This window comes from Triticum urartu, chromosome 7, assembly GCF_003073215.2.
Source record: "Triticum urartu cultivar G1812 chromosome 7, Tu2.1, whole genome shotgun sequence".
NCBI classification, from domain to species: domain Eukaryota; kingdom Viridiplantae; phylum Streptophyta; class Magnoliopsida; order Poales; family Poaceae; genus Triticum; species Triticum urartu.
In genome coordinates this window covers 62752286-62779622 of record NC_053028.1, presented here as the reverse complement: position 1 = coordinate 62779622, position 27337 = coordinate 62752286, and the positions used below count along the sequence as shown (strand labels likewise).

The 27337-nt window shown below is 46.8% G+C and overlaps 1 protein-coding gene across 1 annotated transcript; it reads left to right on the top strand.

Moving 5' to 3' along the window:
* The first annotated feature begins 3577 nt into the window (after window positions 1-3577).
* Window positions 3578-14911, top strand: LOC125518358. The gene is made up of 3 exons (XM_048683233.1): window positions 3578-4046; window positions 12327-12496; window positions 13550-14911. Exons 1-3 carry the CDS (start codon window positions 3578-3580, stop codon window positions 14714-14716), a joined length of 1806 nt encoding a protein of 601 aa, XP_048539190.1. The 3' UTR covers window positions 14717-14911.
* Window positions 14912-27337: the final 12426 nt, after the last annotated feature.

The following is a 27337-nucleotide window of genomic DNA, read 5'->3' as shown; positions in this document are numbered from 1 at the left end:
CGGTACTCCGCTTCAGCACTGGAGCGGGAAACAATGGGTTGTCTCTTGAACGACCAGGAGATGAGGGATGGACCAAGGAAAACGCAATAGCTAGATGTCGAACGATGTGTGTTGGGGCAGCCGGCCCAGTCAGCAACAGAATAAGTAGTCAAGTCCAGAGAGGTCGAAGCCTGCAGGGACAACCCGAGATCCAGAGTGCCCCAGATACAGCAAAGAATGCATTTGACCGCAGTCCAGTGAGCATCTCAAGGAGCATGCATATGAAGGCACACCTACTGAACGGCATATTGAAGCTCTGGGCCAGTGAGAGTGAGGTACCGGAGAGCACCAACAATAGACCGGTAGAACGGAGCATCGGAAGCTGGAGATCCATCGGTGGCAGAGAGCTTAGCCTTCGTATCGACAGGGGTGGCAGCCGTTTTGCAGTTGAGCATCCCGGCACGGTCCAAAAGCTCGTGGGCGTACTTCCGCTGATGAAGAAAGAAGCCATCTTCTCGGCGAATCACCTCGATGCTGAGAAAATAGTGTAGAGGACCCAAGTCCTTAATGGCAAACTCAGCACGAAGACGGTCAGTGAGCTGTCGAAGACGATCATTCGAGCATGCTGTCAAGATGATGTCGTCGACATAGAGCAGTAGGAAAGCAGTAGCATCACCTTGGTGGTAGACAAACAGCGACACATCGGAGCGAGTGGAGCGGAAGCCAAGCTGAAAAAGAAACGTCACGATGCGCTGGTACCAAGAGCGAGGGGCCCTGCTTGAGCCCGTACAAAGACCGACAGAGCAAGCACACATGATCCGGAGAAGACTCATCAACGAACCCCGTCGGCTACTAACAGAACACTTGTTCCTCAAGATGACCATGAAGGAAACATTCGAAACATCCATCTCGTGCACAGGCCAGGAGCGGGATACCGCTAGCTGAAGAACAGTCTGAATCATCCCAGGTTTGACAACCGGGGCGAAGGTGTCGGTGAAGTCAACACCTGCTCGTTGACGAATACCCCGAACGACCCAAAGAGCCTTGTGTTGGTCAAGTGTACCATCTGGATGAAACTTGTGCTTGAATACCCACTTCCCGGTGATGATGTTGGTCCGAGGAGGACGCGGGACAAGCTGATGATGTTGGTCTGAGGAGGACTCAGACGCAGTGATGAAACTTGTGTTGGTCAAGTATGATTGCGTTGCAATGCGTCAAATTCCTCCTTCATCGTGGCGAACCACATGCTGTCGAAGGTTGGCAAGGGTGTACACATCCGTCGGGTAGTGGTTGCTTGGCCGATGGACACCCTGGCGCGTCCGAGTGACGGGGCCAGCGGGTGGGGGCACCACATCAACCACCGGCGGTGGAACAGCCGGTGACGGAGGAGCCGGCGCCGAGGCCGGCTGTGGAGAAACCGGCAACATGCCCGGTGAAGAGGCCGGGGCAAAAGCGGGCAATCCCCGCAAGCGAGCCGGCGTGGTAGCCAACGAGGCCGACGCATGGACAGGCGAGGCCGAGGCTAAACCCGGCGATGAAGGGGCCGGGGAGGCCGGCTCGGAGGCCGGCGCAGAGCCCGGCGATGAAGAAGCGGGGGAGGCCGGCTCAGAAGCCGGTGAGCCCGGTGAAGCAGCAGGCAGGAGCTGAAGCGCCGCGCGTCCAGGGGGCACCCTACGCCGTGAGGCGAAGCCAGGGCGGACAGGGTCGGCCAGAGAGGGGCCGGGTGCCGATGGAGAAGCCTCATGCTGTTCCTGTTTAAAAGGAAAACACAACTCGTCAAAATAAACATGCCGAGATGTGATGACACGGTGGGAAACTGGATCATAGCATCTATAGCCTTTGGTGTTAGCTGGGTAGCCGAGGAAGACACACGGAAGGGATCGAGGAGCATGTTAATGAGGGGAAGTGGTGGTAATACTAGGATAACAAAGACAACCGAAGATACGAAGATCGTCGTCTGAAGGAGGAGACCCAAAGAGGAGGTGGTGAGGTGTAAAGTTCCACCGGGTGCGACATGGACGAAGGTTGATGATGAGGGTGGCGGTAGCGAGAGCGTCGGGCCAAAAACGAGGTGGCATGTATGCATGGAACAGGAGGGTACGGACGCAATCGTTAAGAGTGCGGAGAATGCATTCAACCTGACCGTTCTGTTGTGAAGTATATGGACATGCAGTAAGACGAAAAATAGTGCCATGTGTAGAGAGAAGATTGCGGATGGTGGTGTTGTCGAACTCTTTCCCGTTGTTAGTTTGCAAAGCTAGAATGGGACGACCGAATTGCATAGACACGTAAGAGTAGAAGGCGGTAAGGGTGGCAGCAACTTCGGACTTCTTACGTAATGGAAAGGTCCACACAAAGTGAGAGTAGTCATCCAAAATAACAAGATAATAAGAAAAACCAGTGTTACTAGCAATAGGAGAGGTCTAGACATCACTATGGATTAACTCAAAAGGTAACGACGCAACTGTGGATGAAGCACTAAAGGGATGGCGAACATGTTTGCCCAGACAGCATGCGTGACAAGAGTGCGCATCCGTTTTATTACATGTAAAAGGAAAATCCCTAATAATTTGATGAAGAGCGGTGGAGCTAGGATGACCAAGACGTGCGTGCCAAAGATCAACACTGGTGGAAAGAGCCACTGGTCCAACAGGTGTGGATGATGGAGGCTGGACGGAGTATGTATCGCCGGGACTGTCACAGCCGTGAAGAACCATCCGGGCGAGGGCGTCCTTAACAGAAAAACCAACTTCGTCAAATTCCACAGTTACAGAGTTATCATGAGAAAGTTTACGAACACAGACTAAGTTTTGAATAAGTTCAGGAGACACAAGAACAATATTGAGATAAAGTGGTCTAGAGTTCGAGGGGAAACTTGTGGAACCAATATGAGTGATAGGAAGACCAGCACCATTACCGACAATGATACGGGAGGAAGTGTAAATAGGAGATGCGGAAGAGAGGTTACCCGGGTAAGCGGCCATGTATGAAGAGGCACCGGTGTACATAAACCAATCGCCACCGCCGGAATAAGCCCCGGTCGGATGCTGTTGGTGAAGTGCAGGGTAGCCCGAGTGGCCGGTCATGCCACCACTAGCGGTTGGCCCACCATAGCCAACCGTAGCGGGGGCGTAGTAGGTCGGTGGAGCGATCAGACCAGGCTGCTGACCGGCGAAGAAAGCCTGATGGCCGGATGGACTGGGCCCGAGAAGACTTGGAGCGGGGGGGCATGGTGTAGGCGTGCACAAACCCTTTCCAGGGGTTGTGGCCACCCGCCCAAGGCGGCATCGGCTGCTTCTGGACAGGCCTGGCGAGCGGCTGTTGCTGCTACTACTGTCCTTTGCCACGGCCTCGGTGCTTCTGGCGTGGCTGTTGCTACTGCTGCGGCAAGTCTTGAGGAAGAGCCACAGGAGCTGCAGGGGCCGGAGTCCGCTACTGGTAGGGGGTGCCATTGGCGCCATGCGGCGCAGGAGGAGCTGGTTGCTGAGGCGCCTGGAACGGTGCTGGAAATCCGGGGGCGTGCTCGAAGACGCAGGAGAACCGCTTGAGTTGCCGACGGTGAAGGCGGTGTGAACGTCACGGGAGGGAAGATGCTTCCATGGCGTTCCTCGAGACGAAGATAAGCCACTGCCCGTTTGTAGGTAGGGTTCGCCATGAGGGTGAGGTTGGAGGCGGCGTTGCCGAGATCCTCATTGAGGCTGGCGGTGAGGGTGGAAAGGAGCAACTCATCGCCCACCTTGAAGCCTATGTCATTGAGCTCGTCGAAGAGGGTCTTGAGGCGCATGCAGTAGTCATCGACGGCGTCGCCGTCATCGTCGCCCGCGCCCTCGCCGTCGCCCACGCCCCTCGCCCAACGCCGTCGCCGCTCGCCAACCCGGCCCTGCCCCGACACGCGCCGCCCCGGCCCACCCCCGTCCTCGCCATCGCCATGCCCCGCCCCCTTCGTCGCCGTCACCCCCTGCCCCGAGCGTGCGCCCCTGCCCTGTCGACGTCATCGCTGTCGTCGTCCTCTCCGCCGACCCCGCGCCCCTCCTCACCTTGGTCCGGCCGGCGCTTTCTTTGTCCAGGTTTTTTTCACAGGAAAATAAGGAAAAAGAAGAAAAGTGGAAGAAGGAAGAAGGAGAACAAGAGGAGAAAAAAATAAGAAGAGGAAGTAGAAGAAAAAGAAAGAGAAGAAGAAGGAATAGAAAATTTTCTATTTTTTCTTCTTCTCCTCTTTTTTTCTTCTATTTTTGCTCCTTCTACTCTCTTTTTTTCTTCTTCTCCTTTTCTTCTTCTTCTTCTTCTTCTTCTTCTTCTTCTTCTTTTTATCGGGAACGAGGGTGTCGAGGATCGTCGAGGGGTCGAGGGTCAATAACTAGCTAGGGTAGAGGGTCGAGGGTTGCCGAGGGTTCGAGCGTCGAGGGTTCGAGGGTTGACGAGGGGACGAGGGTTCGAGAGTCGAAAGTCGTCGAGGGGTCGAGGATCGCCAAGGGGTCGAGTGGTTGCCTAGTGTAAAGTATTGAAGAAATCCATGCCTTCATCATTTGCCGCAAGTAACCGGGGCATGTTGGTACGAAGTTCTACAAAGTTGTTTTGGAATGGAGTCCTGGATAGGATAATCCGCCTTTTGGTACGATAAAGCGAATTATCCTATTTGGGACTCCGTTCCAGAATAACATTGAAGAGCTTCGTACAATCATGCGCATGTTACTTTCTCCTAATGATGAAGACATGGTTTTGTTGAATCCTTTGACACTAGACAAACATGACATGAGGGGGTCAAGGGTCGGGAACTAGGGTAGAGGGTCGTGGATCGCCGAGAGGTCGAGGGTTCGAGGATCGTCGAGGGGCCTAGGGTTCGAGGGTCGAGGAACGCTGAAGGGTCGAGGGTTCGAGGGTCGAGGATTCGAGGTTCGTCGAGGGGCCTAGGGTTCGAGGGTCGAGGAACGTCGAGGGGTCTAGGGCCGCCGAGGGTTCGAGGGTCGAGGGTCGACGATCGCCGAGGGGTCGAGGGTAGAGGATCGGGGAGGGGTCGAGAGGTTGCGTAGCTAGTCTCAAAGTATTGAAGAAATCCATAGCTTCATCATTAGCCGGAAGTAACCGGGGCATGATGGTACGAAGTTTTCCAAAGTAATTTTGGAAGGGAGTCCCGGATAGGATAATTCGTCTTTTTGTATGAATTTCAGCAAAGGCCTTCCAAATAGCGATAGTCGGAAGGCTCTTGCTGAACTTTGTACCGAAAAGCGAATTATCCTATCTGGGACTCCATTCCAAAATAACTTTAGAGAGCTTCGTACCATCATGCGCCTGTTACTTTCGCCTAATGATGAAGACATGGTTTTGTTGAATCCTTTGACACTAGACAAATGTGACATGAGGGGGTCGAGGGTCGGGAAATAGGGTACGTAGAGGGTCATGGATCACTGAGCGGTCGAGGGTCGAGGGTGTGGCAATGTGCACAAGTTGACCCAAACCCTAGAAGCGTTGCCGAGGCCACCCAAATTTACCAAGTTAAAAGAGCGTTGTCGTTGAGGCCACCTCGAACCCTTGAAACATTGCCGAGGCCACCCCAAACCCTAGAGAAGCATCGAGGCCACTAATATGATTCCTTGTTGTGATTAGCTAGCTAGGTCTACGTTTGCCACTAATATATCCATCTGTCTTGTTTGTATAATAATTGCCATGTTGTAATATTTGCAGAAACTATGGAGCACGACCGAGACGAGGCCGCAGAACAGGTGTTGGGGAACATAATCGCAGCTGGCGGTGATGTCATGTGATATCTCAACGAAAACGATGGTTTGGAATGAGAGTGTGAAGCAGGCTACGGTTATCAAACAATGGAGGAGGAAGGACAAATATTGGCTTTATCATGTTATTATCTGAGCTCTTAAGTCTTCAGTTCACTGACTTTAACTTTTATTTGTCCTACAAAACTGCATGGAGACCCACCATCACATATGAAAACTTCATTGATGCAAAAAGGAAACAAATTATGGTCGACGCCTACCTCTTCACGTCTGCCATGCAAATCATGATTCATTAAGAGCCCACAAATGGTGATCCATCATTCATGGAAATGGCACCCCACAAAAAAGTAAGAAATAGATAGTCGTCAATGCCCACATATCGTTCGACTCACAAATCATCATTCATTAAAGGCCCCATGGTTCCCGCAATATTATGATCCTATTAAAGCGTCAATGGTCCCACAAACACTCATTGTTTTCTCATATATTGCAATCGCGTGATGGACATTCAATGTGCCCAGATGTGTCCCAATATTTGAAACTTTTGCCAATTAACATTGGCGCTAATCTAATAGTGTCACACTATCTATTGAACAAGAAGAGAGGGAAGGAAGGCATTGCAGTAGTGAAAGCGGATATGAGCAAAGCATATGATAGGGTCGAATGAGACTTCCTGAGAGCGATGTTGACCAAGCTGGGCTTCAGGACTCGGTGAATTGAGCTGGTCATGACTTGCATTTACATGGTAACGGTACCAGATCAAGGTCAATGGCGTGCTAACCCAAAAATTCACTCCCTCCCGGGGACTTAGGCAAGGGGATCCAGCCTCGCCTTACCTCTTTGTCATCTGTGCGGAGGGACTTTCGGCCCTGCTTCATGATGCGGAGGCGACAGGGAAGATAAGTGGGGTCAGGATCTGTCAAGGTGCGCTGGTGCTGTCGCACCTGCTCTTTGCGGACGATTCGGTCTTACTGTTAAAATCCAAGCAGGAAGAGGCCCAAGAGCTGCGCCAAGTTCTAGATCTGTATGAGGATTGCTCAGGGCAGTGCATTAACCTTGAGAAGTCAGCGATCATGTTTAGCCCTAACACTGGAGATGAGGTAAAAACTGTTGTGAAGGAGGCCCTATAAATTTGTAGCAAGTCCTGGAATGAAAAGTATCTGGGTCTACGAGTTCATATTGGGAAATCAAGGAGAAAAGCTTTTGCATTTGTCAAGGGAGCTATGGCAGGTCGAGTGTATGGTTGGAAGGAAAGACTCACCGCCAAGGCGGGGAAGGAGACGTTGGTCACGACCATTGCTCAGGCTATCCCCACTTTTGCTATGTCATGCTTCTACTTGAAAAAAATCCTTTTGTGAGGAGCTTAGTTTGCTGGTAGGGAACTACTGGTGGAGCCAGCAAGATAAGGAACACACTACCCATTGGATCGATTGGAAAACACTTACCAAGCCGAAAGCTCAGGGGGGGCTATGTTTTCGTGATATGCATGCATTCAATATAGCAATGCTGTCGAGGCAGATTTAGAGGCTCATCCAACACCCGGAATCCATTTGTGCAAAGGTGCTACAAGCTCGTTACTACCCGAGTGGCCAAATTCTAGAGGTTGTTCCTAGGGAGGGAATCTCTTACTCATGGCGCAACTTACTCCATGGACTACACCTTTTCCGTGAAGGGTACATCTGGAGGATTGGCGATGGTACGCAGGTCAAATTTTTTTCAGACCCGTGGATACCGCGATTTTTGTCACGGCGAGTCTTGACTCCAAGAGGGAAAAATCTCCTTGAGCGGGTTTGCGACCTTATTGATCCGACCACGGGGAATTGGGATGTACAGTTGGTGAGGGACACCTTTTGGGATGATGATGTCAAACATATTCTCTAGACACCATTGAGAGAAGGGGTCCAAGACTTCATAGCATGGCAATATGATAACAAAGGTGTTTATTCCATCAGGAGTGCTTATGAACTCCATGGCCAACTAGAACAGACCAAGAGGGATGGAGGTGTGGGAGGAAGTGATTCGAACCCTGGCGCTCTGGATAGAGCTAAGGTTGACTCATGGAAGCGTCTTTGGAGGTTGCCATGTCCAAAAAAGTCCAAATGTTTACTTGGAGGCTCAAGCATGAATCCCTCGCACTCTGCACAAATGTAGCACGTAAAGGAATCCCTTTCGCTGAGACAAAGTGCTTGTTCTGTGGCAGGGCTGATGAGGACGGGGCACACCTGTTTATCAAGTGTAAATTAGCAAAGGAGGTGTGGAGGGATCTAGCCATGAAGAAGGAACGCATTGAATTAGAAAGAATTACGTCCGTGCATGCGATGCTTTATTTTCTCTGGGGGCTAGACATAAAGAAGCGGCTTCATGTGCTCACCTTTTGGTTGTTGTGGTGGTCCAATAGAAACAAACGGAGGGAAGGGGAGATGCCTCTTATGGCTGAAGAAGTGGCTCGGCGGATGAGGAGCAATGTTCTTGAGTACATGCAGATCTTTGGTAAAACAACAGACAAACTACCTCTGGACAGATGGCGGCCCCCGGCGGAGTCTGAATATAAAATAAATGTCGACAGCTCTTTCATGCCTGGGCAGCACCACTTGTTGGGGTGTTGCATTGAGATCAATGGAAGGTAGTCTCCTATGTGCTCGGGCTTGGAGAATTGAGAATATCAATGATGCGTTTGCTGCTGAAGCTGTAGCTATGTCCCAGGCAATCAATACCACTACAGAACTAGGCCTGGTTCGGGTGGAGTTTGAAATAGATTCGCAACTTCTGGCTGAGGCTCTGGACTTGCGCAAGGTGGATTCCTCGGTGTATATGGCTGTTATTGAGGACATGGAATACCAACAGAAGCTTTGGTTCTCTAAATTCTTTATCTCTGTATGTAGCTAGGCGTAGTGCAAACTCTGTTGCTCACGAGCTGGCCAGTCTTGGCCGTATTTGTGTACCTGACCACTATATGGGGTGGGAGTCAGATGTACCTGCTCACGTGGGCGAATGTGTCTTGGGCGATCTGCCCAAACACCGTTAAATAATAAAGCTATGTTGCTTTCATAAAAATAAAATATAATAGTATTACCTCCATTTTGATCTTGCAATAAAATGGTAATATGTAAATAAGGAAGTGTTAAAATGAGACATACAAATGGTGCATTATGCCCATAATATTTCCGTAAATTGTGATGCAATTAAAACGTCAACGGTCCCCTAAACATTCATTGTTTTATCATATACGAGCTAAATGTCCGTGAGTTGCCACATATTAATGAAAAATGCTTATACAAACTGACATGAGAGGCCAGTGGCAACCTGAATATATCCCTAGTCACTAATAAGCTCCATCTGCAGTCCAGACACTATTCACCACTAGAAGGGACACTTGTCATTCTTCTCTTCCTCATCCTCCCCTACAGATTACCTATTCCTAGGCTCTTCGCCAACCCATTTTGTTGGGACCAACCAACACCACATCAACATCAATGTGTTCATCAGCAACGCATCTTCTTCCTCATTCCTCGCCAGCTTTAGTTCTGTTCCTACTTATTTTCTAGAATACTCTTCCTGTTTTTCCTATTCTCCAATATCATGGACCACTTGGACGCTTTAGTTTTTTTCCATCTTATTTCTTGGAACACTCTTCCCTTCCGCAACACCATGAACCACCTGGCCATTTTAGTGTTGTGTTGATATGTTTCCTTCCCCAAGTGCTCCACCTGCTACTCTTCCTCATACAATTGCTGCTCTTCCTCCTCTTCTCTAGATTTCAAGAATCTGTCGGGAAATATGCTAAAGCAACGGGATACATTGAGACGGAAAACGTCGTGCAGGCCCAAGATATTCAGATTACAGTACAAATTGTAGTAATTTAGCATGAAATTGCCCATCCATCATTTGTATATTATTACCCCTTTGCCCTACTGAGAACATATGAAACTAAAATTGCATTTCCCCTAACTATGATTGAAGCTGTCATCCCTCATAAATCAAAGTGGGGGAACATGTGGGGCAACACTACTTGACAAATACGCGTCGGGAAACAAATCATGTTAAAAAAACTACAAATATTACATGCATATCTCTAGCATATTAAAAAACCAAGTTCTGAAGCAATTCATATAGAGTAGTATACATACATCATGCAGAGGACAAGATAAGTATTTTTAAATATACGACGGTGTTGATTGGAGAGAGGCTGCTAAAGGAATTGAGGGTGGAGTCAATATGCGTGTGTGGGTTCCCAATATTGGGGTTTTAAATCTTTTTATTTGCACACGGGTGGGATTGAACGAGAGGGTGTTTTTAAACCCTTAGGTGGTGTTACGAAGCGAAGCGGAAATGAACACGACATACTGACTATCGTTTAATGGTAGGGACAACAAAGATTTATTAATAGAGGCATCCACCATATTTTATATTTTTGTTGAGATTTAATTTGATTTGAGTATGGATAGAAGAAAGCAAGGAAATTTTTTATTAATAGTTGATGTTTTGGTAAGATTTGATTTGATTTGGGTATGAGGAGTGGAGGGCCAGGAAAGTTTGGATTTCGTTGAGATTTTGTTAAGGCTTGATTTGATTGTGTTAATGCATCGCGTTGTTTTGGGGAAGTGCCGATTTGATTGAGTTAATGCATGGCGTTGTTTTGGGAAAGTGCCGATTTGGTTGGATTTTGTTTGGGGAAAGTGTCAATTATGATAGTATTCCTAGCAAAAAATAATAGCTTGGTCATAGAAAAATGAAAGAAAAAAAAACAAAAATAACAAAACATAGGGAAAAAAAAGAATGCGCATGCGTCAAATAGGCCGGCCCAACTTTGATTATAGTTGATGTTTTGATAAGGTTTGATTTGATTGGGTACGAGTAGCGAAATGCGAGAAAAGTTTGGATTTAGTTGAGATTTTGTTAAGATTTGATTTTATCGAGTTAATGCATGCTGTTGTTTTGAGAAAGTGCTGATTTAGTTTGATTTTTTCTAGAGTGCTGATTCTCTAAGTATGCCGACCATAAAATAATCAGCTGATCATAGAAAAAATGAAACCGAAAAAAGGAAACCAAAAATAAAAGATAATAAAATGCGTGCACACGCCAAATGGGCCCCGGCCAAATTGGTTGAAGTTTCAACGGAAGGTCAACTATATGACGCTCGCAAGCGTCATATCAGATTTGCCGAGAGGTTGGTGGGAGATGAGGCGACGCTACCAACTCTCCTTCAGGAGTAGAGATGGGCCGACCCAACTTTGATTATAGTTGATGCTTTGGTAAGATTTGATTTGATTGAATATGAGTAGTGTAATGCAAGGAAAGTTTAGATTTAGTTGTGATTTTCTTAAGATTTGATTTGATTGAGTATGGCGTTGTTTTGGGGAAGTGTTGATTTGATATGATTTTTTTGGGGAAAGTGCCGATTCTGATATTATGCCGAGCTGAAAATAATAGGTTGGCCATGGAAAAAATAAAACAGGAAGATAGGAAGCCAAAAATGAAACATAGAAAGAAAGGAAATGTAAAAATAGGCGTCAAATGTCTTGGGCTAACTTGGCTGGAGCTTCAACGAAAGGTCACCTGTATGACGCTCGCAGGCGTCATATCGGGTTTGCCGAGGGGTTGGTGGGAGGTGAGGAGACTCTACCAACTCTCTCTTTAGGATTAGAGAAAAATAGGCCAGGCCAACTTGGCTGAAGCTACAGCGAAAGGTCGCATGTATAACGCCCGCGGGCGTCATATCGGGTTTGCCGAGGGGTTGGTGCGAGGTGAGGCGACGCTACCAACTCCCACTTTAGGAGTATAGATTAATGCATGACGTTGTTTTGGAAAGTGCCGATTTGGTTGGATTTTTTAGGAAAGTTTGGATAGTATACCGAGTATAAAATAATAGTTTAATCATAGAAAAAGTGAAACGAAAAAGAAGAAACAAAAAACCAAAAAAAAGAAACATGAAAACTGAGAAATAAAACTGTGCACACGCGTCAAATGGGATGGGCCAACTTGGCTGGAGCTTCAGTGAAAGGTCACCTGGATGGCTCTCACGTGTCATATTGGGTTTTCCGAGAGGTTGGTGGGAGGTGAAGCGACAATATCAACTCCCCCTTTAGGAGTAGAGATTGCAATCGCGATATAAACATTCGATGCGTCCAGTTCTATCCCAATATTTAAAACGTTGGCCAATTAATATTTGCAGTTATATAATATTCTTACCGTCATTTTAGTTCGCGCCATTTAATCTTCCAATAAAATGATAATACCTAAATAAAGGTGTGTTAAAATGAGACATATAAATGGTGCATTAAGCCCACACTATTCCCATAAATCGTGATCCTATTAAAGCGCTAACGGTCCCATGATCACTCATTGCTCCCTCAGATTGCTATCGTGGGATGGTGATTGGACGGCATCCGAGGAGTTTGGATTTGTCCCCATATTTGGAACGTTCGTCAATTCACATTGGCGTTAAAATAATAGTATTACTTCATTTTTGGTCTCGCAAGAATTTGGTAACATGTAAATAATAAAGTGTTAATTATTTTATTTTATTTAGAAGTCTTTAAATTGGTCCCTCAAACGTGGCACAATACGAGTAACGGCTTAATAAAGTCGCTCAAGCTGTTGACAATGAATATATAGGGGGCCCGTCCTTTCGTTCCCAAAACAAAACCCCTGCTCACAGAGGACTCTCCATTGCTTCTCCCCTTCCCACGCACGGCCAGGGTCCAATCCAAGGCGATACACAAGCCTCTGCTGGCGGCTTCCACTCCTCCCCGTCTCTCACCGACCAGGGCACTAAGTTCTCAAAGGTACATCTCACTATCTCGGGTTAGGGCTTTTGGTAGATCTGTATTGTCCGACTCTGGTCTAAAAACTGCAAACATGTATGGATACTTGGATCCGATGCGCACTTCTTTGCTGCATGCTTTTGCATCTGTTAAAGGGGGCATGATTGGGGGTAGGTGGGTTGTTAACGCTTTTTTATTGTTCTAGATTGCAACTTCGCCTAACCAGTTTTTTCTTTTTGACAAAGATGGTTGATCTGAAATTGTTTCTTCACTTGATCTAATCTTGCTAATGGAGTTTTTCGACCCGATCTAAAAATTAAAAATGTTTTGCAATACTTGCCTCCGATGTTCATCTCAGCATGTTTCTTATTTTTTGAATCCACCTCAGCATGTTCTTGAGAAACAATTGGCACCTCTATTTTCCCGATTGAAGCTCTACTTAACTTATTTTTATTTCTTGCTGATCCGAGTTGCATACTGGTGTTGTGAAAAATATAAATCTTCAGTAATATATGCATACTTAGCTCCGATTTCCACTCGCTTGACCATATACATGAATAAAACTTTATTTGTTCAACATATACCTTCTTATTTAAAAGAACACTCTCTGGATTTCTCATCTAAAAGAAAGAGGACTACTGTGAGTAGCTCACTGAAGTTAGTCAATTCCACATGAGAAATTAAGAACAGAATTCCTTGTTAGTTCACCATACTCATGATCATGAATCGTGCTTCTGTTGATGGTATTAGGGGACATGATCATCATGCTGCTTTATTTACCATAACAAATAAATGGTGTTTTTTTCCATCAAAATAACATAAATAGATGGTGCTTTGCTGCATGCTTTTGCATCTGTTACCAAGTTAAAGAAGCATATGTATATAATTGATTTGAAGTTAAAGAAGCATATGTTTGGATGGAGTAGTTTGTTTCTGCTCTATAGATTGTTTTTGCTATTTTCCTCGTCATCTCTATTTCTTTGTGACGGCCTTAGGTATTAGAGTAGTTCATCTAGCATATGCATTACAATTTTCTTATTGTACTATCTATTAATCTTATGTCCTGTATTGCAGACTTGCATCATGAAGGCTGCACAGTTTGGACCTTGGTCAGATCTTCCTACCGAACTCCTGGGCCTTGTCCTAAAGCGCCTCGATTCCCTAGCTGACCGTGTTCGTCTGAGAGCAGTCTGTCAACCATGGTGCTCTAATAGTATGTTGCAGAATCTCCCCCTCCCATTCCCTTGGCTCACCCTCACCGATGGAACCTTCCTCAGCATCCCTGGCAGTGAGGTTCACCGCATGCCTCTACCTGATGGTGCTCGTTGGCACGGCTCCATTGATAACAGGCTATTCCTCATGAGCTGTGATGGTGCGTGTTCATTGCTGAACCCTTTTTCCAAGAGCACACTGGAGCTTCCTAATCTTGCCAGTTTTTGGCAGCGGGGGATAGATAACCATGCTGAATATACTGATGATCCAGTTTCCTATAAGTTAGTGGCGCCCTCGCCGCTGGAATCATCACCCAAGTCCCTTGCTGCTGCGTTGATCATCGGCAATTGTTATTCTGTTGATCTTTGTGTCGTTCAACCACCTGCCACCACTTACTCATTCAGAGGTATACGTACTGCACTGGGGGAGCCACCAACATTAGTGGACCTTGCATTCTTGGATGGAAGGCTGTACGTGGTATCTGGATTTTTCAAGCTTTTCGTCGTTGATTTTGGTGAGAACCTTGGTACTTATCCAAAGATGAAATGCGTAATTGACTCTGGTGGTGATTGTGGAACGCCTCAATACCTGTCTAAGAAGGTGCTTTATGGACTCAGCCAGTATTTAGTGGAATGTGGTGGTAGGCTGCTGATGGTGCAAAGATTTACACACTCACAGGGTTTTAGGAATTCTCACACTGTTGGATTTAATGTCCTTGAGGCAGACTTGCGCACTAACCCGGGTCAGTGGAGAACGGTGAGTGATTTGGGTGGCCATGCCCTCTTTCTTGGTAAGCAAAGCTCGAAGTCCCTGCCTGCTGGAGAATGCAGTGGATCCCAGGAGGACTGCATCTACTTCATCTGCGATTATCCTTGTCCAGAGTCTTCTGCAGAACCTCTTCGCGACGCTGGCATATACAACGTGAGAAGTGGGATGATAATGCCATTGCATTCAAGGAATCCTGCAGTACCGCAACGGCAAGCTGGTCAGTGGGGCCTGACCTGGTTTTTTCCTTCTGAAGCTATATGATCAACCCAGAAGGATTTTTTTAGTCTTTTGTAGTCAACCAACATGCCTGGGTTCTGCTCATCTTTATCTTACTAATATGTTATTGTGTGGACTTAATTAGTATATGATGGTGTGCACTTTTAAGTCACTTGGTGACAATAATGGGTTCATGTAATCGAATGCTTAAACCTTTCGTTGTGGAAACTTGATGTTTTATCTGTGTGGCTATGCTTTTAACAGACTTGGGAGTTAATGATAGCTCTGCACGTATATGTTTCTGCCATGTAGATAATTGCTACTTCCTACAGGTGGTGATTTTTTTCTCCAAAAAGTGGATAGGCCCAGCCTCTCCATTATCATGATGCACACAGCTGTAATTTATTGACGCGCACAAGTTTTACAAAGAAGCCTCAGTAGCAATAAAAAATAAAAAGACAGGTGGTGTAGCGTAGCATAAAGGTACACGAGCATTTCATCAGTTTTCAGCGAGTGTAATTGTTCCTTTTCAGCAAGGTCGTGTAGGGAATTCCTATATGCCCTTTTGGTTATCTACTTCCCCCTTTTCATTTGTCCAAATGTGTACTTTATGCTACATACAATTTATGCACTGGATTGTATTAACTGATTGTGATCTTGTAGAATTTTAACCAAATATATGTCACATCAAAATTATGGCCATAAACTGTCCCACCTCAGTTTTAACAGAGGTGAGGCTGAACTCTGACCAATTCTCAACTCCTGGTCTCACCTAACAGAATCATGCGCTGCGTGTTAAGTATATAATTTCATGTATATGTACACTTGTCACTACTAGGAAAAGGCCTACTAATGGCGCATCAGTTTTGCCTACTAATGGCGCATCACTGGTGCGCCATTAGTAACACGCCACTAGTAATTTTACTAATGGCGCACCACCCAGTGTGCCATTAGTATATAACACCATGCGCCATTAGTGTGCCTCCGAGGGGCCATATTTAACCATGTGCTTTGGCACACTAATGACACACTGCGGATAGATGCGTTATTAGTATACTTGGCATACTAATGGCGCACTCTGTCTTGATGCACCATTAGTATCCTTTGGCATACTAATGGCGCACCTTGTGGTGATGCGCCATTAGTATGAATATTTGGTTTTTTTTTTACTTTTCTGATTTTTGCACAGGTTACAAAATATATTATTTGACAGAATATAGACAGTAGCACACAGCAACAGCAGATTCATCGAATACAATAGAACATTAGTCTCCGAATAAAATTCATTATATTAGTCTCCGAATTCAAAAGACCGAACAAAGATAAAACATTACAAGTCTTGAGACCGCAAGTATCGAGTTTGTCTTCGCATTACAAGTCGATATCAATCATCTAAACTACCATCACATAGAAGAGAGCTGCGGTCATCACGATGAGCATCATCGCGATCAAACTGGTCTTCATCCGCTTCCTCCAACGCTCCCTCCTCTCTCCCGCTAGATAGCGGGCGTATCTAGATTCGTCCTCCGCCCTAGTGGTGTACCCTTTGTAACTGTTACCGCTGAAACGGTGAACCTGTCTCCGACACTCATCCCAGTCGTCGTAGACTCCGGGAACCTTACCCTTTGTACACGACATATGACGGCATCTCTATGCACAAGCCAAACAACAGACAATACATACATAAGCAATATATAAGTATGCAACAAAAGGATCGAAAGAGAAAAGCAAGACATTAATAGCACGATTCATGGTCCTACTAATAAATAGCATCGATTACATCTAAGTTGAACGACTGTCCAAACCAAAGAGACATACAATTCATTAAAGTTTAATTACAACATGAGCCAATCAATGTTTCATAAATACACATCACTACTTTCGACTCGACTCGTGGACAGGAGCGTGGATGAAGCCGCCGTCTGTCGTGATGGTCATGAAATCGCGGGCGTTGTGAGCCTGCATTTGTAGCATTCCGTCTATCTCAATGTTGGACGGTTGATATCTGAGGAAGAACTGCCCCGAGGTATGAAGGACATCTTGATGGATGATGTCCGCAAACTCCGACTGGATGCGAAAGAATTCTTGTCTGATGTCCGCGTCCTGGATTGCCGACAAGCTCGCGGCCCAATCTTTGAGATTATTTGGTAGCAGAAGGTGATTATGGTCCCTTACGATCGCCCGCATGTGATGGAGGGCGTAGTAGGCATCCTTCTGACCACCAGGCGGCTGCTTGACGCAGCAGAACGTCGTATTGTGGGCGAACACGTGCTTGCCGTACTTACGAACTGCCCTGATGAAGGTGCCTCCAGATTTGGCGTAGCCAGGGAGAACATTATCAAGAACTTTCTTGATATTTGTGTAGACTATCTTGGAGTTACGGTTCGGGTCGAAATACGTGGCCATGGAATATTTCAGGCTTAAGAGGATGAGTGTGCAATGTGTGTCACTGCACAGAACACGGAATGTTAGAAAAAAAAGAACGATCGAAATCTAAGAAATCATATGTTACGGGGCGGTTAAGGGATGACTTACTCGGGAAAGTAAGCCACAAGGAAGTTATCCTTATCTGGGTTTGCCAGAATGACGTCTTCGAGGTGTGAACTCGCGACTTGGCGGTCCCCAGCGCTGCTCAAGAGCTTGGCACGCATGTAGAAGGGGTCGACGATCACGATGTCCAGGGTCTTGTCTCTAATGATCCGCATCTCCATACTCAGCGAAAACAGCCGAACGAAGGTGTAGTGCAGCGGATGAAGGTTAAACATAGCAAAGATGTCATCAAACCGCAGGACGATCGTACCCCCGATGGCGCCATCCACAAAGCCCTTGCCCTCTGGCACCTTGGCCACGAAAACCGGGTATGCCACATCATTCTCTCTGAGACGCCGCTTCTCCAAAGAAAGAACACTGTCGTGCAGACTCCGCATAGCACCGGTTGCAGCACTGAGCATATTTGTCGGTAGCCTCGCCCTACCTGTAAGTGCATCTAGTGCCACCCCTAATTGGTTTTCGAGTATTGACGACAAACCTAGTTGAGGGACTAATGTGTTTATAAGAATTGCAGGATAACACAGGTAGAAGTCCCTCATTGATTCGGTTTTCCTACCAGAGATGACCCCTAAAAATGTATGAAGACATTGAAGTCAAAGGTGGTATATGAAGATATTCTCATTGAAGACTATGACAAGAGAAGACACCACATGAAGCCTATGGAGCTCGAAGACTTAGATCTTTCGTAGTTCTTTTTCTTTTGTGTTGAGTCATAGGAACCATCGTACTGTTAAGTGGGGTCCAAGAGAACCAGTCAGAATGACTGAAGTGATGCCTAACCAAAACCTATGTCTTCGAGTGAAGACTATGAGAGCGAATCTTGTCCAGAGTCGGACAAGTCAGCTTTGCTTGCAGCCCAAGTAAAGTTACCGTGTGAGTTTGAAATCTGATCGTTGGAACACGTGTCAGTTCCTTAGTGACCCAGGGTCATTTCAGACAAATCAGGTCAGGTTGCCAAGTGGCTATAAATAGCCCACCCCCTACAACCATAAACGGTTGGCTGCTCAGATTGAGAGTACGGCTTTTGTCGTTTGAGAGCAACCCACCTCGAAGCCTTTGAGAGAGAATTCCTTGCGAGGATAAAGCCCTAACCACCCAGATCCAAAGAGAATTGGGCATCACTCAAATCTTCTTGTCTGTGTGATCTGAAGACTTATTACACTTGAGGAATGTGCATCCTCCAGCCGGTTAGGCGTCGCGTTCTGAGCATCCAAGAGACATTGTGGATTGCCGGTGGACGAAGTCTGTGAAGGTTTGGGAGTCTACCTTGAAGACTTACCAGAGTGATTGGGCGAGGTGTGTGTGACCTTAGCTCAAGGGGAATACGGTGAGGACTGGGTGTCCTGAGCTGCGTGTTCAGGACTGGGTGTTCAGGACTGTGTGTCCTAAGGTTTAAATACCTAGCCGCCCAGCCAGACGTACAGTTGTCACAGCAACTGGAACTGGTCCAACAAATCATTGTCTTCAACGAGTCACTGGTTTCATCTTCCCTTCCCTTTACTTACTGTTACTCCTTGTGAAGTCATTGTATGTTTGCACTATCTTTTGTCTTCACTGAGTGACTGCGTGTTCTGTCTGGCTTCACAATATCTTCCTACCTGATCCTTACTACATTGCTGCTATTAGTCATTGTGCTTTCACTCTATTGAATACTTGACTATGGCTTGCCTAGTGTAGTCTACCTTCCGCTGCAGGGTATTAGGTTTATTTCTATAGTTTGTCTTCATAACTCCCACGTTTTGAAGACTTTCATAAAAATCGCCTATTCACCCCCCCCCTCTAGTCGATATAACGCACTTTCACTACTCGCCATATGCACCCTCCTCGAGATATCCTTAGGTGAAGGTGGCCCGTCCTGAGCACGGATCGTACTCGGTGCCGGCTGGCTCGCACCGGCGGCCTTTTTAGTCGACCGTTTCCGGCCCTTCTTGTTGATCTGCTGTAATGGGACCGAGTTATGCTCACAGACCGCCTTCTTGAGCGTGTTGGGGCTGATAATATTTGGCACCTCCGCTATCTGAGGCTCGGTGAAGGCGGCAGCTGGAGGCATCTCCTGAGAACTGAACGCCAGACGACACCTATTGCAATTGGGTTTCTCCGCCGTACCAGCTAGATCGCGGTCGTCTTGTTTGGGTTCTTGAGAAGGAGGCCCGCAGAACTCGTCACCGTACCCATGTTCGGCAAAGTACTTATCGACGTTGGTAAATGTACCATCGTCGTTATTATCGTCGTCCGGATCCTGTGCCATATGCATGTCCGGATCCTGTGCCATAGGGATGTCCGGCATGTCCGGTAGCATTGCGGCGTTCTTGCCATGGCTTGGCGCCGGCACGACTGGCGGTCTTGTCTGTGGGGTGGTGTCCCCCGCCCCCAAACAAATCTGGCTCTTCGGCCAAAGCAGGGGCCAGCTTACGCAGGCGCTGAAGGTCATCTCATCTTCTTCGTCGGCCCTAGCGGGTCGAATCGGAGGTAACAGCTCGTCGCAGCCTCGCAGCACCCGAACCACTTCAACCCTATACATTGTGGGTGGCATCGGATTACCGTGGAACACAGGGTTGCCCGGTTGAACGATTTTGCCCTTGGCGACATCGACCAACTCGCCGCCCACGAAGTGCAGGAGAGTGCAAGGAACATCGGCGGTGTTGGGGAACGTTGCAGAAAACAAAAAATTTCCTACGGTTTCACCAAGATCCATCTATGAGTTCATCTAGCAACGAGTGATCGGATTGCATCTACATACCTTTGTAGATCACGCGCGGAAGCGTTCAAAGAACGGGGATGAGGAAGTCGAACTCGACGTGATCCAAATCACCGGAGATCCTAGCGCCGAACGGATGGCACCTCCGCGTTCAACACACGTACGGTCAGCGTGACGTCTCCTCCTTCTTGATCCAGCAAGGGGGGAAGAGAGGTTGATGAAGATCCAGCAGCACGACGGTGTGGTGGTGGATGCAGGGGTCACCGCAGCAGGGCTTCGTCGTTCTACTGCGAGAGGGAGAGGTGTAGCAGGGGAGAGGGAGGCGCCAAGACTCAAGGGTGCGGCTGCCCCTCCCTCCCCCCTTTATATAGGCTCCCCTAGGGGGGGGCGGCCCTAGGAGATGGGATCTCCTAGGGGGGGGGGCGGCCAAGGGTGGAGTAGCCCCCAAGGCAAGTGGGGCGCCCCCCCACCCTAGGGTTCCCAACCCTAGGCGCATGGGGTGGGCCAAGGGGGGCGCACCAGCCCACTATGGGCTGGTTCCCCTCCCAGTTTAGCCCATGGGGCCCTCCAGGATGGGTGGCCCCACCCGGTGGACCCCCGGGACCCTTCCGATGGTCCCGGTACAATACCGCTGACCCCCGAAACTCTCCCGATGGCCGAAACTGAACTTCCTATATATAATTCTTCACCTCCGGACCATTCCAGAACTCCTCGTGACGTCCGGGATCTCATCCGGGACTCTGAACAACTTTCGTGTTACTGCATATTCATATCTCTACAACCCTAGCGTCACCAAACCTTAAGTGTGTAGACCCTACGGGTTCGGGAGACATGTAGACATGACCGAGACGGCTCTCCGGTCAATAACCAACAGCGGGATCTGGATACCCATGTTGGCTCCCACATGCTCCTCGATGATCTCATCGGATGAACCACGATGTCGAGGATTCAAGCAACCCCGTATAAAATTCCCTTTGTCAATCGGTACGTTACTTGCCCGAGATTCGATCGTCGGTATCCCAATACCTCGTTCAATCTCGTTACCGGCAAGTCACTTTACTCGTATCGTAATGCATGATCCCGTGACCAGACACTTGGTCACTTTGAGCTCATCATGATGATGCATTACCGAGTGGGCCCAGAGATACCTCTCCGTTATACGGAGTGACAAATCCCAGTCTTGATCCGTGTCAACCCAACAGACACTTTCGGAGATACCCGTAGTATACCTTTATAGTCACCCAATTACATTGTGAAGTTTGGTACACCCAAAGCACTCCTACGGCATCCGGGAGTTACACGATCTCATGGTCTAAGGAAAAGATACTTGACATTGGAAAAACTCTAGCAAACGAACTATACGATCTTGTGCTATGTTTAGGATTGGGTCTTGTCCATCACATCATTCTCCTAATGATGTGATCTCGTTATCAATGACATCCAATGTCCATAGTCAGGAAACCATGACTATCTGTTGATCAACGAGCTAGTCAACTAGAGGCTTACTAGGGACATGTTGGTGTCTATGTATTCACACATGTATTACGATTTCCGGACAACACAATTATAGCATGAATAAAAGACAATTATCATGAACAAGGAAATATAATAATAATCCTTTTATTATTGCCTCTAGGGCATATTTCCAACAGTCTCCCACTTGCACTAGAGTCAATAATCTAGTTACATTGTGATGAATCGAACACCCATGGAATTCTGGTGTTGATCATGTTTTGCTCTAGGGAGAGGTTTAGTCAACGGATCTGTTACATTCAGGTCCGTATGTACTTTACAAATATCTTGTCTCCATCTTGAACATTTTCATGAATGGAGTTGAAGCGACGCTTGATGTGCCTGGTCTTCTTGTGAAACCTGGGCTCCTTAGCAAGTGCAATAGCTCCAGTGTTGTCACAGAAGAGTTTGATCGGCCCCGACGCATTGGGTATGACTCCTAGGTCGGTGATGAACTCCTTCACCCAAATTGCTTCATGCGCTGCCTCCGAGGCTGCCATGTACTCCGCTTCACATGTAGATCCCGCCACGACGCTCTGCTTGCAACTGCACCAGCTTACTGCCCCACCATTCAAAATATACACGTATCCAGTTTGTGACTTAGAGTCATCCAGATCTGTGTCGAAGCTAGCGTCGACGTAACCCTTTACGAGGAGCTCTTCGTCACCTCCATAAACGAGAAACATTTCCTTAGTCCTTTTCAGGTACTTCAGGATATTCTTGACCGCTGTCCAGTGTTCCTTGCCGGGATTACTTTGGTACCTACCTACCAAACTTACGGCAAGGTTTACATCAGGTCTGGTACACAGCATGGCATACATAATAGAACCTATGGCTGAGGCATAGGGGATGACACTCATCTCTTCTATATCTTCTACTATGGTCGGACATTGAGCTGAGCTCAATTTCACACCTTGCAACACAGGTAAGAACCCCTTCTTTGACAGATCCATATTGAACTTCTTCAATATCTTATCAAGGTATGTGCTTTGTGAAAGACCTATGAGGCGTCTTGATCTATCTCCACAGATCTTTATGCCTAATATATAAGCAGCTTCTCCAAGGTCCTTCATTGAAAAACTCTTATTCAAGTAGGCCTTAATGCTGTCCAAAAGCTCTATATCATTTCCCATCAAAAGTATGTCATCTACGTATAATACGAGAAATGCTACAGAGCTCCCACTCACTTTCTTGTAAACGCAGGCTTCTCCATAAGTCTGCATAAACCCAAACGCTTTGATCATCTCATCAAAGCGAATATTCCAACTCCGAGATGCTTGCACCAGCCCATAAATGGATCGCTGGAGCTTGCATACCTTGTTAGCATTCTTAGGGTCGACAAAACATTCCGGCTGCATCATATACAATTCTTCCTTAAGGAAACCATTAAGGAATGCCGTTTTGACGTCCATTTGCCATATCTCATAATCATAGTATGCGGCAATTGCTAACATAATTCGGACGGACTTCAGCTTCGCTACGGGAGAGAAAGTCTCATCGTAGTCAACCCCTTGAACTTGTCGATAACCCTTAGCGACAAGCCGAGCTTTATAGATGGTCACATTACCATCCGCGTATGTCTTCTTCTTAAAGATCCATTTATTTTCTATGGCTCGCCGCTCAACGGGCAAGTCAGTCAAAGTCCATACTTCGTTTTCATACATGGATCCTATCTCGGATTTCATGGCTTCCAGCCATTTTTCGGAATCCGGGCCCGCCATCGCTTCTTCATAGTTCGAAGGTTCACCGTTGTCTAACAACATGATTTCCAAGACAGGGTTGCCGTGCCACTCTGGTGCGGAACGTGTCCTTGTGGACCTTCGAAGTTCAGTAGGAGCTTGATCACAAGTATCTTGATCATCATTATTAACTTCCTCTCTAGTCGGTGCAGGCACCTCAGGAACATTTTCTTGAGTTGCGCCACTTTTCGGTTCAAGAGGTAATACTTCATCAAGTTCTACTTTCCTCCCACTTACTTCTTTCGAGAGAAACTCCTTCTCTAGAAAGGATCCATTCTTGGCAACAAAGATCTGGCCTTCGGATCTGAGGTAGAGGGTATACCCAATAGTTTCTTTAGGGTATCCTATGAAGACGCATTTTTCTGACTTGGGTTCGAGCTTTTCAGGTTGAAGTTTCTTGACATAAGCATCGCATCCCCAAACTTTTAGAAACGACAGCTTAGGTTTCTTCCCAAACCATAATTCATACGGTGTCGTCTCAACGGATTTTGACAGAGCCCTATTTAAAGTGAATGCGGCAGTCTCTAAAGCATAGCCCCAAAAAGATAGCGGTAAATCGGTAAGAGACATCATAGATCGCACCATATCTAATAGAGTGTGATTACGACGTTCGGACACACCATTACGCTGAGGTGTTCCAGGCGGCGTGAGTTGTGAAACTATTCCACATTTTCTTAAGTATGTGCCAAATTCGTGGCTTAAGTATTCTCCTCCACGATCTGATCGCAGGAACTTGATTTTCCTGTCACGTTGATTCTCAACCTCACTCTGAAATTCGTTGAACCTTTCAAAGGTCTCAGACTTGTGTTTCATTAAGTAGACATACCCATATCTACTCAAGTCATCAGTGAGGGTGAGAACATAACGATAACCACCGCGAGCCTCAACACTCATTGGACCGCACACATCAGTATGTATGATTTCCAATAAGTTGGTTGCTCGCTCCATTGTTCCTGAGAACGGAGTCTTGGTCATTTTACCCATGAGGCATGGTTCGCATGTGTCAAATGATTTGTAATCAAGAGACTCTAAAAGTCCATCTGCATGGAGCTTCTTCATGCGTTTGACACCTATGTGACCAAGGCGGCAGTGCCATAAGTATGTGGGACTATCATTATCAACCTTACATCTTTTGGTACTCACACTATGAATATGTGTAGCATTACGCTCGAGATTCATTAAGAATAAACCATTCACCATCGGAGCATGACCATAAAACATATCTCTCATATAAATAGAACAACCATTATTCTCGGATTTAAATGAGTAGCCATCTCATATTAAACGAGATCCTGATACAATGTTCATGCTCAAACTTGGCACTAAATAACAATTATTGAGGTTCAAAACTAATCCCGTAGGTAAATGTAGAGGTAGCGTGCCGACGGCGATCACATTGTCCTTGGAACCATTCCCGACGCGCATCGTCACCTCGTCCTTCGCCAGTCTCTGCTTATTCCGCAGCTCCTGCTTTGAGTTACAAATGTGAGCAACTGCACCGATATCAAATACCCAGGAGCTACTATGAGTACTGCTAAGGTACACATCAATTACATGTATATCACATATACCTTTCGTTTTGCCGGCCTTCTTGTCCGCTAAGTATTTGGGGCAGTTCCGCTTCCAGTGACCACTTTCCTTGCAATAAAAGCACTCAGTCTCGGGCTTGGGTGCATTCTTTGGCTTCTTCCCGGCAGCTTGCTTGCCGGGCGCGGCAACTCCCTTGCCGTCCTTCTTGAAGTTTTTCTTACCCTTGCCTTTCTTGAACTTAGTGGTTTTATTCACCATCAACACTTGATGTTCCTTTTTGACTTCTACCTCTGCTGATTTCAGCATTGCAAATACTTCAGGAATGGTCTTTTCCATCCCCTGCATATTGAAGTTCATCACAAAGCTCTTGTAGCTCGGTGGAAGCGACTGAAGGATTCTGTCAATGACCGCGTCATCCGGGAGATTAACTCCCAGCTGAGTCAAGCTGTTATGTAACCCTGACATAGTGAGTATGTGCTCACTGACAGAACTATTTTTCTCCATCTTACAGCTGAAGAACTTGTCGGAGACTTCATATCTCTCGACCCGGGCATGAGCTTGAAAAACCATTTTCAGCTCTTCGAACATCTCATATGCTCCGTGTCTCTCAAAACGTTTTTGGAGCCCTGGTTCTAAGCTGTAAAGCATGCCGCACTGAACGAGGGAGTAATCATCGGTACGTGTCTGCCAAGCGTTCATAACGTCTTGTTCTGCAGGGAGAGCAGGTGCTTCACCTAGTGGTGCTTGTAGGACATAATCTTTCTTGGCAGCTATGAGGATGATCCTCAGGTTCCGGACCCAGTCCGTATAGTTGCTGCCATCGTCTTTCAGTTTGGTTTTCTCTAGGAACGCGTTGAAGTTGAGGACAACGTTGGCCATTTGATCTACAATACATGTTGGAAAGATTTTAGACTAAGTTCATGATAATTAAGTTCATCTAAATCAAATTATTCAATGAACTCCCACTCAGATAGACATCCCTCCAGTCATCTATGTATAACATGATCCGAGTTAACTAGGCCGTGTCCGATCATCACGTGAGACGGAGTAGTCAACATCGGTGAACATCTTCATGTTGATCGTATCTTCTATACGACTCATGCTCGACCTTTCGGTCTTCTGTGTCTGTACATGCTAGGCTCATCAAGTCAACCTAAGTGTTTGCATGTGTAAATCTGTCTTACACCCGTTGTATGTGAACGTTGGAATCTATCACACCCGATCATCACGTGGTGCTTCGAAACAACGAACTGTCGCAACGGTGCCCAGTTAGGGGGAACACTTTCTTGAAATTATTATGAGGTATCATCTTATTTACTACCGTCGTTCTAAGTAAACAAGATGCAAAAACATGATAAACATCACATGCAATCAAATAATAATAGTGACATGATATGGCCAATATCACATAGCTCCTTTGATCTCCATCTTGGGGCTCCATGATCATCTTGTCACCGGCATGACACCATGATCTCCATCATCATGATATCCATCATCGTGTGTCCATGAAGTTGCTCGCCAACTATTACTTCTACTACTATGGCTAACACGTTTAGCAATAAAGTAAAGTAATTTACATGGCGTTTCTCAATGACATGCAGGTCATACAAAAAATAAAGACAACTCCTATGGCTCCTGCCGGTTGTCATACTCATCGACATGCAAGTCGTGATTCCTATTACAATAGCATGAACATCTCATACATCACATATATATCATTCATCATTCATCACAACTTTGGCCATATCACATCACAAAACACTTGCTGCAAAAACAAGTTAGACGTCCTCTAATTGTTGTTGCAAGTTTTATGTGGCTGCAATGGGGTTCTAGCAAGAACGTTTTCTTACCTACATGAAAGCCACAACGTGATTTGTCAACTTCTATTTACCCTTCATAAGGACCCTTTTCATCGAATCCGCTCCAACTAAAGTGGGAGAGACAGACACCCGCCAGCCACCTTATGCAACTAGTGCATGTCAGTCGGTGGAACCGGTCTCACGTAAGCGTACATGTAAGGTTGGTCCGGGCCACTTCATCCCACAATACTGCTGAAGCAAAATAAGACTAGTAGCGGCAAGAAAGTTGACAATATCTACGCCCACAACAAATAGTGTTCTACTCGTGCAAAGAGAACTACGCATAGACCTAGCTCATGATGCCACTGTTGGGGAACGTTGCAGAAAACAAAAAATTTCCTACGGTTTCACCAAGATCCATCTATGAGTTCATCTAGCAACGAGTGATCGGATTGCATCTACATACCTTTGTAGATCACGCGCGGAAGCGTTCAAAGAACGGGGATGAGGAAGTCGTACTCGACGTGATCCAAATCACCGGAGATCCTAGCGCCGAACGGACGGCACCTCCGCGTTCAACACACGTACGGTCAGCGTGACGTCTCCTCCTTCTTGATCCAGCAAGGGGGGAAGAGAGGTTGATGAAGATCCAGCAGCACGACGGCGTGGTGGTGGATGCAGGGGTCACCACAGCAGGGCTTCGCCGTTCTACTGCGAGAGGGAGAGGTGTAGCAGGGGAGAGGGAGGCGCCAAGACTCAAGGGTGCGGCTGCCCCTCCCTCCCCCCCTTTATATAGGCTCCCCTAGGGGGGGGCGCCGGCCCTAGGAGATGGGATCTC

Coding starts and splice junctions, on each gene's coding strand:
- LOC125518358 (XM_048683233.1), top strand. CDS start 3,578: ATGGCGTTCCTCGAGACGAAGATAAGCCACTGCCCGTTTGTAGGTAGG. Junction 4,047..12,326: donor CCGGCGCTTTCTTTGTCCAG/GTTTTTTTCACA, acceptor ATGAATATATAG/GGGGCCCGTCCTTTCGTTCC. Junction 12,497..13,549: donor AGGGCACTAAGTTCTCAAAG/GTACATCTCACT, acceptor CCTGTATTGCAG/ACTTGCATCATGAAGGCTGC.